Below are 14543 nucleotides of genomic sequence, written 5' to 3'. Positions count from 1 at the left end.
CTGCTTTAACAAGCAGTTCTTCATACTGTCATCATCTCAGTAATGGTCAACAACTGACAAACATGTAAAAACAGGTAATAAGCTGCAGCATTGCTAAGGTTCCCACGTTTCTGTCCATAATCTGTCAGTAGATGTACTTTGGTCTACTCTGTTTATAACCAACATATTTCAGGTCATTTTGTTCAGATACTTCTAATCATATGCAAAGAAACCTCACAAACCAGGTGTGTATACAAAATAATTCAAAGTTTTAAGTAATTACATTTATGGCAGCCACCTGAAAAACAAAACTCCTGTTTTCCCCTTTCTCAATATTCATGACACCAGAAAGAATATATTCTTGCCATTGAAAGTAAATTTTGGTGTTAGCTATTAAATTTGGAGAAGTTCTCAAACAAAAAGAATTAGCTTTTTTAACAGTGGCTCACTTTCACTGCTGTCTTGGTTTGGAAGACAGGTATCTGCTAGGGAGGGGCAGGGCCTCTCTAGGAATGGGGGAATTCCAATCCCCTCCCTCTGAGTTATTATAGTTTAGAAAATTAAAGGGGCTTTTCAGGCAGGGCTATGGGGAAAGGAATAACAGTTCTTTACTAGTGAATATAACAAGGCAAACAAAAAACAACAACTACGGCAATAATAATAAACAGAACCAGGAACCTCAAAGGGCTTTGTTTCACAAAGCCTGGGGCAGTCTGATCCCTTGGGACTCCGAGAGCACCAAGCTAGAACAGTGGAAACTCCAGGGCTGGCGACTGGAAATGCAGGATGTCCTGGGCAGGGCAGGGATGTGTCCCCGGCAGGCAGGGGGCCCGGGACCACAGTGTAACACAAAGTAAAAGCAATGCTAAAGAAGCCATGACTCCCGGGCAGAGCTGGCCCAGCTCCAGCAGAGCAGGCAAAGGAGCTCAGAATTCCTGGGCACACGAGCAGATTACGGTAGATCTCCCAGGACCAGACTATCTGTTCACAGTGGACTTCTCCCACAGCAAAGAGCAGTCTGGCCATCCTCTCCGATGCCCAGAGCAAACAGCATTCCCAGCTCCCCCAGACCCATCCTTTTCCTGCCCCAAAACTCGTATGATCTTCCCCCTCCTTTGGTTGGTCAAGCATCATCTAAGTACCAGCACTTTGTTTCTTAGCAACTTAAGGGGAAAAATTCTTTAAGACAAAAAGGAACAAACCTAACCCCCAACAACTGTCCAGACAGAGGCTGGGGTTACCTTATCACCATCATTCCTCTTCAAATGAGAGAAAATATAGTTTGCAGTCTTGATTTTGAGACTTAAAAAACATAAAACAACCAAGAAAGTTTAGATCAGTTTAGTCTCACCTCTAACAGTTAAATACAGTCACCCCCTTGTACAACTCATGGAATCCTATATATTTACTGGGCAGAAGCTCCAATAGTTTTGTATAATTCATTTGCACTAGCCATATAGGGCAATATATTTCGTTTTAAAAGCTTACTTCTGATTCACAGATTAATTACAACATTTGTTCTACTACAATGTTTAGTCAGGCAGTCTTGTTTACAGTAAGATATGTTTCTAACAGTAATTTTTGCCCTATTATATAAGCTTTGTGAGGTGTTTACAGCTCTGTAGCTGAGTTCTCACAGTTTGTACTGTAAACAATCATGTTTTCCACATTCCTCTCTGATGAGAGTCAACTAACTGACTTCTAACCTAGCCAGTGGGATTGAGAGGTGGCAACCTTGTTCTCCAATTCCTAGTCATCATTCAGCATCTATATAAGCCAGGTCTTTGTAAATAATAAAGTTCTTCTAAAGTTCTTCAGCCTTCATCTTTGTGGAGTCAGCTTTGAGTATCTTTTGTGTCCTCTAGCAATAGTAATCATGCTAGTTAGAAAACATAACTTTGAAAATGTCTTAAATCATCCTTATTTTGGACAATACTTGAATTTCTTAAACCCCAAATCTGTGGTAATTCATATAACCTCAAAGGTCAGAGACCATGAATTTAGCAGTCCAACCACTCCAAACAGCAGTTCACAGAGCATGTAAAAATCACTCCTATTTGAAATATTTTACCATTGTTACCATGAAAAGAACCATAATCACCCAGTGAGACATACACAGAAAATTACTTGCTGAGTGTTGCTTAATATTAATATGAGATATGAGCTGATATTAAACAAACAAACACAACAGCAACAAAACCCATGAAAAGAAACCAAAAAACACTGTGCAAAACCAGATCAGTCTCCATCCTTGTAAGAACACAAGCTACACATCATATGGTGAACGGGGCAAAAGTCCCACTGAGGACCATCTCACAGAAACACAGAACATTTAGGGTGGAACACTGGAGACCATCTTGAGTTCAAACCTTCTGCTCAAGGAAGGTCAGCCAGAATAGATCATTCAGGATCATGTCCAGTCAGATTTTAAATATCACCAAGAATAACTTCACAAATTCCTGAGAAACTTATTCCAATGTCTGACCACCTTCACAGTTAAAAAAAAATTCTTGTGTTCAGAGGAAATTGCAGGTATTCACTTTGTGTGCACTGCCTCCAAACTGACCAGAAAGTTGGGAATTAATAATGATTACTTATTAATTAACATGGTTTCTTCAAGGCTCAGAACTCCCTTGAGCCTGATCTGCTGGGCAGAAGGAACTTACCTAGCTCTCGGTACTCCTGTCTTTTAATCTTCTCTGTAGTCCTGCACCACACCCATTCCATGAGTCTGTACACTCTTTGTACAGATAGCCCAGAACTGACCCAGTACTCCAGGTGTGATTGCACTAGCATTGAGTAAAAACAGCATCGCTTTCCTAGATCTGCTGTCAGTGCTTTGCCTAATGCATGTTAAAGACACTCTTGGCCTTTTTTGCAGAAAATGTGTATTGCTGCCTTGGGGTCAGCTTGTCCACTGTGAACTCCTGGGCCTTCTCTGAAGGGCTGCTTTCCATCTGGGTGGTCCCCTACATGTTACTGGTCCATGGGATTATTTTTTGCCTGGGTGCAGGCTTTTATAATTTGTTGAAATTCATGAGGTTCCTGTTTGCCCCTTTTTCAGTCTTGTAAAGGTCCCTCTCAGTGGCAACAACCAGCCAGTCTATCAGCCACTTGTCCTGAGCACAATATATCCCATCATTCAGGTCATTAAAAAAGAGCTGAATTTTACTAGCTACAGTATTGGTCTGTGGGCTTCAGCACTAGTGACTTGACTCAGCCTGGACTTAGTGCTTTGACACTCAGGGCACAGTTATTGGGCCAGCTTTTAGCTCACCCTCCCTGTCCAGATACATACACGTGCTGGTTTAGCATTGATCGACATGTGGTGAGGAAAGGAGCTACCCACGGGTGTTGTTTTTTTTAAAAAAGCTGTGATTAAACCAATCAGTCACTAGTTTTGAGTATTGACATCTTGTTACACCATTAGAAAGTTGGACACACCTCTGTGAATACACATTAGAAATCGGGAAACCCCAGGTAACCTTCTCCCTTTTTTGGCCAGGGAAGAGGTAAGCCAGCTCGGCCCTCTCCCTGCCATGGGGACCAGGCTGGGCAGGCCCTGCTGAGCAGCAAGGCCCCTTTCTGGGAAGCCTTCTGGGCCCTGTCCCAGGCTGGGGCCAGGCCCGGTGGCTGCCAGGCAGGAAGAAGAGAGAAGGCCCCATCCTGGCTGGATCAGGCCCCCAGCAGCTGTTAACATCCTGCCACTAAGCCGCTTTCCCTGCCCCGTTGTGTCCCGCAAGGCCTAGCAGGGCCAAGCTGGGCCCTCAGCAGCTGCTGGGCAGAGGAAGGGGGGGTGCCCCAGCCACAGGCAGGCTGCTGATGAGATCTTAGCCACTTCTCCCCGCCAGGTGCAGCTCTGCAGCTGTGCAGAGTAACCCTGCAGCTGGAATTGAATGCAGCCAGAGCCCTGAGATCCTGGCACAGCCCAGCACAGCCTCCATACTGTAAACAGCTCTGGCTGCTGATGCCAAGTTATCTTTTGGAGACATTGTTCCAGCACCATGAGAGATTGTGCAGCAAAAGACCATCATGGCATCTGCAGGCCCCGAGTGAGAATATTAATTCTTTCCTTGCACAGATGAAACTTGCAAAACATTGAATCCTCCCTGAGTAAGAGAAAAGAACAGAATGAAAACACATAGAGTGACAATATGAAGACATTAAGGACAGTGAAGGAGGAGTTACATCCTAGATGGGAAGAAAAAAAGAAGATGCCTTGGTTTTAGGCTGAAATTCTTTTGTAAAGCCATGGGGATGGACTGTTATATACTAGAATATCCCTTTAAGTCATGAAAAACATGGATGGAGGAATGAAGTACTCAAAATTGCTGATATGAGCAAAGGTATTTGCTGTGAACTAAGCAAATATTGAAGTAGTTGTGATCTTATGAGAAGCTTGAACATACTGAGAGAAATGAGATTAAGATCTGTGTCGCAGTGTCCCTCCACGCTGGGCAGGTGCTGACCACAGGCTAGCTCAGCCTCTGCACTGCGGCCAATGTGTATGAGGTTGGGGTTGCAAGAAATGCAAGCAACCTCCTCCCTGTGGGGCCTTGGCTGCCCACACCAGCGATAGGACTTGTAGGTGTCACAACGCTGGCAATGGACAAAGGGCCGACTCTCTCGAGCAGGTTTTAATAGGGTTTATTAAAGGGGAGACTGACCGGGAGGTCTGCCTCTGACCACTGCTGCCCAGAGAGAGCCTTGAACAAAGCTGTGCAATAACTTTTAACTGGGGGAGGATCAAGGTGTGGCAACAACGGGTCAGCCAATCAGGGTTTAGAAGGGTGTAACCAGGGGTGTCAACTCACTAACAACAAACGAATCACAAGAGGAGGGAGGGGGATTTCCCGGGCCCCAGCCTATCACTCGACACCCTCCCTGGAACTTTCCAGAAACCAGGGAAGGGCCCCGGAGTGACAGACAGAGTGCCCAAGAGGAGAGAGAGGGGATTGACAGGGACAGGTGGGGGAGAGGGATGATTGACATATAACCGATAGTTATATAACAAACACATGGGGAAGGAACAATTACAGAAACCGGGGGGCACATTGGAACAAACCAACACAAACCTCAGTATAAAATACATAGAAAAAATAAAATAAAACATGCACCGCCACAGATCTGCTTCCAGGAGGAAGACCTCTGTTCCCAGAGATAAAATTATCTCAGATATGAAGAGAACCTTTGCTTTTGAACTGCTCATCCTTAAAATTGCACCCCATGAGTTTACATGGCCTATAATGCATCTGTGGGGAGGCTGTGTGTTATGTGAGGCTGCTATTTGTGAGATTTGAAGTCATAAGAGAACTGTTTTTCTTGTGGAGAAGTTTCATGGTATGGAAAAAGAGACTTCTCTCTCTAAAAGAACTGATGAAAGACAATTTCAGAGGTGGTCAACTGACCCAAGTTTTGTCTCTATACATTGTCAGTGGGAAGGGAAAGAAAACTTATGGGGGACGAGATGTGTTTTGAAGGTTTTATTCTAATTCTTATTAATTTTTTCTCTCTTGTAGTTTTGTTAATAAAGCCTTCTTTATACTCTTTAAGTTTGGTCCTGCTTCGCTTTTTCTCCTAATCCTGTCTCAAAGGAGAAAAAGAATAAATAAAGCTAGTGGGCACTCAACCCACTACAACACACTTGTCTGCAATGTTTACCTTTACTTGGTAAAACCTCTGATACAACATCTACTTGCCTCCACTTTGTATTGCTATGAAACAAGGTAAATGGATAAACTTCTATTTGGCCTGTTTTACAGTCACTGTGATACTCCTAAACCAGCAAGGGAAATATTTAATGAAACATAAAGCTAGATTATAAATTACAGCAGCAATTCTTCTTTCCTTCTCCCCCCAGGATAACCACTCCAGTACAAGAAAGACTGCTGATAACTTCTTCAGAAGTGAAAGATCTCATTGCTCTGCCCCACAAGTTTTGTAATCTATGCAACCACATTATGAAGCAGAAACTGTAAACTATAATCTCAGAGTCCATGACAGAACAAATGAAGCAAGTTTACCAGGTGAGCTACAATACTATGTGTCTTTCAATGACCTGCTGCACCCCACACAAACCATGTCAGAGCTGGAAAATTAATTCAGAGTTTAGGTAACATTGCCAAACATTAAGGAGGATCAGTGTAGTGAGTCTAAAGCTGGCCAAATGCCAATGCACTTATTTACTGCTGTGAGATTATTTACTCATTTCCTCCTGTGAAATAAGAATAAGGAGAGCAAAGCAGGCTCAAACTTTAAAGGGTAAAAAGAAAACTTTATTAACTGAATTAAAAGAAAAATAGTAAGTATTAGAATAAAACTTTCAGAACACTTCTCTCCCCACAACTTTCCTTTCTTTTCCACTGAGAATGTACAGAGACAAAACCTGGGACTTTCAGTCAGTTTATTACCTCTATTATAGTCTTTCATCAGTTTTCTTAGGGAGAGATGTCTCTTTTACCATGCCATGGAGAGGTCTCCACAAGAAACAGGGCTTTTGTGGCTTCAATGTTACGAATCAGCTGCCCAGGAAAATGGAAATCTGATCACTATAAAAGCCCCTCCCCTCAATTTACAGCTTTTCCCACTGTTTTCAAGGGCTCAGTCTTTCGCTAATGGTGTACACTTCTAAGGATGAGCTGTTCAGGAGCAAAGATTCTCTTAATCTATCTCTAAGATCATCTTCATCTTTGGGAACAGAGGTCTTCTTCTTCCTGTCTGGAGGCAAAGGGTCTTCATCACTCTTGTCTTTCTCTGTTCAAATTCTTCATAAGATGACAGCTACTTCAACATCTGCTTGTCCCAGTGTGGGTGCCTTTGCTCCCCTCTACAGTTTGAACACTGTTGCTGTGTATTATTTGGTTTCATATTGTATTTCACTTTTATATTGGGTTTTGTAATGGTTTCTTCTGTACCCCCCTGTTCCCCTGGAAAATGTATCATCCCAAGGTTTGTCCCTGCCCCTTTTCCCCACCCATTCCCCCAACACTGGAATGTAATCCAACTTAGCTCTGATTGGGTAGTGGCTTGTCCCCGCGTTTAGCCCCTTCCCCCTGGATATAAGCCAGAACATGCGACTTGCTTGTCTTCTTGACTCAAAGACAGGGAAGGGGCTCGTGCCCAGGCTGGGGCAGGACCACAGAAGAAAGACTAAACAAAGCCCTGATTTCCCCCCAGATCAAGTGCAGACCTTCCTTTGCCATCAACGAGAACCTGATCTCTCTCTAAGGGAAAAGGTTCACAGCCGCTCCTGGGTTTTTGGGGCCCTGAGGAAAAATCCTTCCAACTGTGGTTTCTCTCTTGAGCTAGCCAAGGCAAGAACAGAGCCGGAGGGCTCCATGAGAGAGACTAGCCACAGAACACTCTATCCCCCCATACTTTTTCATTCATTACCGGGATATTCTAATATATCACAGTGCATCAGTATGACCTTGCAGAAGAATTAAGGCATCTCTTCATTCTCTTCCCATCTGAGACTTGACTTCTTTATTGACACTGGTGTCTTCATGTTTCTCTACGTGTCTTCACTCTTTCCTTTTCTCCTACTTGAGAAACAATTGATGTTTGCAAGTATCATCTGTGCAGTTAAAAGAGTCAATCTCACTCAGGCTTTCAGATGGCCATGTGATCTCTGCTGGGCAGCAGCTAGAGCTGTCAAAGTGAAGGATTTCAAGCCACACTGGGGGAAGGGCTGTGCCAAAATCTCAGGTGCCCAGGTCAGAACAGCAGCTCGTACTGTTTGTGGTAGGAGATTCTTCAGTGGCTGCACCGGGGGAAGAAGGCAGCCAAGATCTCAGCAGCCAGGCTAGGACTCAGCTGTGGGCCGATGGCCTCTCCTTCCTCTGCCCGATGATGGCTGGGGCTCAGCCTAGCCAGTGCTGCAGTGAGCCGATCCTGGCCCTGCCAGGATGGCATCTGGCAGGCTCCCTGAAAAGGGGCTTGGCCCCATGAGAGACATGGCTAGCCCAGCTATGTGGAGGAGAGTGGGGCCAGGCCAGCTGGTTTCCTGTTCTCAGGCCAGAAGAAAGAGAGAGATTCTGAGTTTGTTCAGTTTAAAATGTGAATCTCACAGAGGCATGTTCATCTCTTTAACTGGCTTATCAGCATGCCTGTTTTCAAAGCCAAGCAGCAATTGGTTTTGCCAGGCATGGAAGAAGCTCTTAGCAGCTTCTCTTAAAAAAATCTGTGGCTGGCTCTTTCTCTTCTCATCAAAAATCAGTTAATGCAAAACTAGCACAATCAGTATTTCATTCTTTCAGGGGCAGTTAATCTCTTGCTATGAGCCCATTCATTAGGAAACAAACAAAAAACTCATCAGGAGACATTTATCTACATGAAGCAAGCAAATCCTGCCCCTTTCCTTCTCTCCCTCAAAATCCACCACGTCTTGTCCTTTCACAGGGTATAGTCTATTTTGCTTTAGTTCCTGAATAGTTATTTACAAATAGAGGATCTTGAGTAAAGTTAACCTCTACCTAATCTAACAGCTACATTTGAAGAATTAGATGAAACTTGAGCCATATGCCATAATCTTTTGTTCTAACACTTGTTTAAAAGTCTTCACAGACAACTGAGCACAGTCCTTGTAACCCAAGGAAGAGGGGACACAGCTTCCTAAGAGTGACATGAAGAGAAAAAAAAAAAAAAAAATTACCAAAGTAAAGCAAGTGTAGAGGATATCTTACTCATTAAGCTTTTCCTGTCAATATTGAATGATGTTTCAGTAAGTAGGTAATATAGTTTCATGTCTGATAACAGTGGGTAACTTTTAACCACTTGCATTGTGCTGTACAAATATGGCTTTAATAACATGACTCATAACATAATAAAAATATAACATAAATAAAAAAGAAAATAAAGCCATATTTTAGTTTCAATGCTTCCATACATATTCTTGCTAGCCTTCAGCATTGTGTTTCTTGGAGTCAAGAAAAACTCAGTCACATTTGGAAATAACAAAGCATACAGAGATGTAGTAAGAAAATAGGTTTTATTTCCAAATATTATAGAAACATTTTAAGAATGTTGAAATAAAGCAGCTGGACAACAAGTTTCTATATATATTCCAGACAGAAACTCAAGTACTTAAATTAACAAGTATTTTGATTTTGCAACCCAGCTATCCTATCATAACCATTTACATTTTCCTACAAATACTAAAAGTGAACTTATGCCATTAAGATAACATGTAAAAATATTTCTAAAACACAGCCAAACTCACATATTCCCGACTGTTACTACAGACAAATCCCCAAAGGCACTAGCCAAAGTTATGTGCACATTAAATCCTTTATAAACATACACAGTTCCCTTCAATATATAAATTACTTGTTTTCTCCCCTTGTTACAATAACATTTAGGGATAAATAGGGCTCAGTCCAGTTTATTTTTCCTGTTTTTTGATCAGAGTATTCCATCTTGTTCCAATTAAGTTACATACCAGACTTTCAAAATTAGACTGCAAATTTCAGTGTAACTTCTTTGGATAGCCACATTGGAATACTAAACATTGTTTAGCAAATTAGAAAATAGTACAGATGTTGAATATGATCTTTTATATTGAGGCAACAGTGTATAAGAACTTTAGTTCAAGTGTTGTAACAGTGTTTATTTTTACAGTTTTCTTTCAAAAGTCCCTGATTTGCTAATAATTTATGTGCATATAGCAGATATCTTTTCTGAAGCCTTTCGTGGCAGGGCTTTAGTTAATGGTGGAGGCTTGTAGAAATACACTGCCATGACCACAAAGATGATTGTGATGATTTTGCAAGCAGCACCTGAATGCAAAGAACAGGAGAGTCTTTATCACACTCACTTTCAGTAGCAGACACAGTGTTTAACTCATTTATAAAGCCTCATATGGTGAGTTACATAAACCCTGTAAGACTGAAGTTCATGCCTCCATTTAAATGTATTTTACATGATTGGCAAAGGGCAGATAAAGAGAGTCATCCAGCTGAATTCAGACTCCTCACCTGCCTGCCAATTTTTGCTTGAAGCAGCTGTTGCTTCAGTTCTGTATTTCTTCACCCTATTCTAGCCTGTAGTGCAAGTGCAAGTCTTTCTTATTTCTTGTTTCAGTACTGTCATTCATTATATCAATATTCTCTTTTCCAGAAACTAAAACTTACCACATAGAATGCCTATTAAGTATTCTCTCATCAGCTGTCTTAAAAGGTTAAAGAATAGTGTTTGTGCAACTTGGAAGGCCAAGGAGAAACACAAAACAGGAGAGATTATATTTGCTATAAGATCCTTAACCTCAAGTTGTGACTACTGCTTTTTCAGTTTCAGAATTAGACATCAGTTTACACATTGTAAATATGACAGTTGCTAGAAGACAGGACAACAGAACTTATCTCAGATACAAGCCTACTCTCTCTCCCACTGGCATATATACCTCATATTTGAAGGGAGCAGATTGTTAAACAAGTCAGGAATTTTTCTGACTAGCATTCAGAGATATTTTCAAGAATTTTATATAAGTTATGTAAAAGAACTGCAATACAAAAAGAGGAAGAAAGTTCCCCAGCCTTAACTGCAAATGCACCAACCCAGATAATCACAGAATGGTTTGAGGTGGAAGGGAACCTAAAGACTATCTACTTCCAACTCTGCTGGGGGCAGCGGCACTTCCACTAGATCCGACCGCACAGGGACCCATACCTTGAACACTTCCAGGCATGGGGCATCCATAACTTGTCTGTGTAACCTGTTTCAGTGCCTGGCCACTATCTCAGTAAACAGTTTCTTCCTAATATCTAACCAAAGCCTATCCTCTGAGTTTCAATCCATTACCCCTTGCTCCATCGCTGTGCTCTCTTTATAGAGTCCTCCTCTATCTATCTTGCTCCCCTTCAGACACTGAAAGGCCTCAACAAAGTCAGCTTAGACACTTCACTTTCCCAGGCTGAACAAACCAAATTCTCTCAGCCTTTTCTTGATAGGAGAGGTACTCCATCCCTCTAATCATCTTCACTCCCCTAATCGTGCTCATTGCCCTGAAGAGAGACTGAAGTGTGAGCCAGTCCCTTAAGAATGTAGTAAATAAAGAGTGACAATGAAGCAAGATCAAAGACCAAAACTATTTTGTGTTATCATTAAAAGTTTTTTAAGTAACCTTTATGGTTTACTTACTGTGGTGTTTCTCTTTCCATAATATTTTGCTGATCATTTATGAAAAAAAAGTTAACACTGCTGCTAAATATAAGAAGTCTAAAGTTTTATTTCAGTGTAATTCCCATGTAGCAGTCAGAGTCAGTATATATTTTACCTAGTATATGTATTTAATATAAAAGACTTACTTATGCCCATCAGTGAAAAAGCCATTCTTTCATTGTCATATACCCAGCACGCTCCTTTAGTTTCACATTCATTAATATCCCACAGAGTACAACTGCTGTCTATAGCAACACCAAACAAAATTGGTCCAGGAATAGTACCTAAAAAACACAGTAAGTAACATGTTAGAATGCTTGACTTACATGGCATACCTGGTTTTCATGCATACAGTGAAATACCAGGCTGGTGGGGAAGATAAAATGGGAGAATGAAACACTAAACATAATATTTTAATCAAAGTCATAGGCCTCATATTGCATAGTAACTCTGCACCTAACGTTACTTTCAGTTAATAGGTAGGATGCATAGAGTTAATTTGTTACACAGTTCTCACTTTGTTAAGCAAGAAGTTTATTCAAAGACTTGAGCTTCTTAACTTCCTTAGTCTTCACTGGGAAAAAAAGAACTAAAATCAGCAGTGAAAACAACTGATCAAGGAATCAGGAATTTAACTGAAAGGGAAAAGTCCCTTCTGATCATACACATCAATCTGTTCCAAATTAAGAGAACTAAAATATCGTTACGTTAAATTCATGTAAATTACGTTAAATGTTCAATTACACATTTGTCCCCATTCCTCACATTCCTCAGCAAAGCTTCCAGTAAAAATTTCACAAAAAACCCTCAGTGTTTAAAATTATTCTTGCAAAGATTTTATTAACTCTGTGTGATTTTTTTGTGTGTTATAATGCACAAGTATCTTGCACCCAGGTATAGACAATTTTAGAATAAACACACCAGGTATATCACTGCATGTCTACCCAATCTACCCAAGGCCTAAACTCTCCTAGAGCTAACCAGGTAGCTATGTCTCTCACTAGGTCTTCAGCCTAAAACTGCTGTGTAATTCCTAAAGCCTATAGCAAAAATATGTTGCTGGTAAGAAATGCTGTTAATTGCTGCCTTCTTCAGTCATAGTACAGGCAGTACAAAAAGTTCACCACAGTGAAGTCAAGTGTTAGAGGTCTAGCATAAATATCTGAATTCTAAGTAAAGTGAAACCCTCATACAACACTGAGCACAGTCTTCCAGCTAATTTCTACCTGTGAGGATGTTTGCTTTTATTACACTTTTGCAGTAGAATGACTTAGATTAATGATAGTTTGAATACAGCAAAGCAGAACTCACACAGTTAGATAATGTGTTCTCAGCTGCAGTACAAATGTTGGTATAAAAGTCCAGTCGTCAACAGTGTCTTGTCTCAGCCTTAAATTAAATATGCCATTTAAAAGCAATCTACTACTAGAACAAGAATTTTAATTATGCCTGAGAAAATTCAAATACACGTGGATCAGAAAATACCTACACTTAGCTTTGTTTTACTTAAGGAGATTCATCTGTCTTACTGAAATGCTGGAGATGCTTAGATTTAGAATTTAAGTATTATATTTCCCAAATTATACTCTGTAATTATTTACGTACCATTATCTACAATTTCAATAAATGCTAAAATTAGTCAGACATTTTAAAGGAAGGAAGAAGAGGAAAAGCTCCACATAATCAGTTTTCTTTTAACTTCAGGATTTCAGATTGTACATCAAAGTGTTTCCTATTGATGCCTTAGGTTTTAGCTTTCATGTTTTCTGGATTCTGTGCTGAATGGTTCTGAGCCTCATATTACATGCTAGTAAGCTCTCCTCACAAAGTAAGCAGACAAAACAAATCCTATTCCTGCTGAAGACCAAGGACAACAGGTACAATTCTCAGGCCCAAAAGCACAAACCACGGTGGACTGAACAGAGAAACAAGAAGAATGAGACCTCACAACCTGAAGCTGTAATTGGACAATTAAACCCCAACATGCAAATGGACCAAAGCTTATAAAAGTGTAAGACCTTGTGACCAGTTGTCCATTTTCTGACCATTCTAAATCCACCTTGGGTGTGGCCCTGACCAGGCTCTTGTCCTGCCCAAGGTATACCCTAAAGGCCTTCCAATAAATATTCTACTTTATTCTCTAGTTCTGTTCTGTCTCTGATTCAGGTCAGCCTTCCCAAGGCATCATTATTACATCAGTTTTTTCTTATCTCAGCATTCAGAATAGGCCTTCTTCTGGGAAAAGCAGCAGCAGACGTCTTTCACTGAAGGAATGACAGTTACCTGTATTTGGTTTGTGGTCATAAGAATAAGAAAGGCTACAGAGAACATGAATACCCTTTTAACAAGGAATTTGAATCCAGAGGCTACCTTACAAGTGTATCCTATAAGCCAATGACAGACTGCTTCAAGCTCCTCTGAAAGCTTCTTAATGCATTATTTAAAAGTCTAGGAAAAAAAAAAGTCAAATACGTAGATTATTCAGAGGCAAATGTTTCAACAAGAAAGTCATACCCAGTAGTCGCAGAAACACTAACTGTACTCCAAGAGCAAATGAGCGCTGTTTATCTGGCACACACCTGTAAACAAGATTTGCAGTTTAAGAGAGAGTACACAAGTCCCACTTCTGTGCTTGGTGAATATGCTTTTTCTCCATATACTCTTTTAACCTGTTAATTGCTGAGGTGCTTAGAAATCCAGTGTGCAGAATAAGTAACCAATTTCAAGTGGTGTTTAGACAGAAGATAGAAAAAACACCAGTAGTCCACCAAGAAATTTTAGATTTAACTAGTTTAACAAAGTAGTATAAATAAAAAGGAAGGTTGCTTTCAGCAGCCTGATATACTGTAGAACATTTTTTTCCATAGAACAACCAAGGAAATTGAAACAGTACTAGGATACAATCCTGAGCTACTATACTTACAGAAGCAATACATAAATTGAGACTGGACTACAGCACAACATGATGTATTTCTATAACCTTTGCATATATTCACTTGACCTTATAAATAAACCATGCTGGCCTATGCTATACAAACCAATATAATGATTTCACAAGTAGCAGAATTTACCTCCTTACCTCTTACTTATTTTTTTAAAGATATTTTTCCAGGAACAATCATATTCTTATGATAGCATCTACCATAAAGGTTAAATACAAACTAATTTGCTAAATTTATACAATTTCGTTTCAGAACTATTTTCTTTAATAAACTGTATCATGTCTTTTAATAAACTAGTATTGAAAAAGACCATATTTACACAGTCAGCAGTTATTCCGACATTCTGGAGTATATGTGAGAATTAGACATATCAAAACATTCAAGATGAGCATTTATCAGCAATCACTGTTAAGACTCTATTACCCATAAAGGCAATTAAAGAAAGAGAATGAGTTTCACATCATG

At 40.4% G+C, this 14543-nt stretch overlaps 1 protein-coding gene across 1 annotated transcript in view; it reads right to left on the bottom strand.

The window, feature by feature from the left end:
* Positions 1-9095: 9095 nt before the first annotated feature.
* SLCO4C1 (solute carrier organic anion transporter family member 4C1) overlaps positions 9096-14543 on the bottom strand; it is a 28520-nt gene continuing 23072 nt past the window's right edge. Inside the window, exons 11-13 of the mRNA XM_040090216.2 lie at positions 13651-13715; positions 11283-11420; positions 9096-9755 (exon numbers count right to left, since the gene is read on the bottom strand). Of these exons, the coding sequence (XP_039946150.1) occupies positions 9631-9755; positions 11283-11420; positions 13651-13715 (328 nt within the window). The 3' untranslated portion in view covers positions 9096-9630. The remainder of the gene's footprint in view (positions 9756-11282; positions 11421-13650; positions 13716-14543) is intronic.

This window comes from Hirundo rustica, chromosome Z, assembly GCF_015227805.2.
Source record: "Hirundo rustica isolate bHirRus1 chromosome Z, bHirRus1.pri.v3, whole genome shotgun sequence".
Classification (NCBI taxonomy): Eukaryota; Metazoa; Chordata; class Aves; order Passeriformes; family Hirundinidae; genus Hirundo; species Hirundo rustica.
This window is presented reverse-complemented; position numbering and strand designations above follow the sequence as displayed.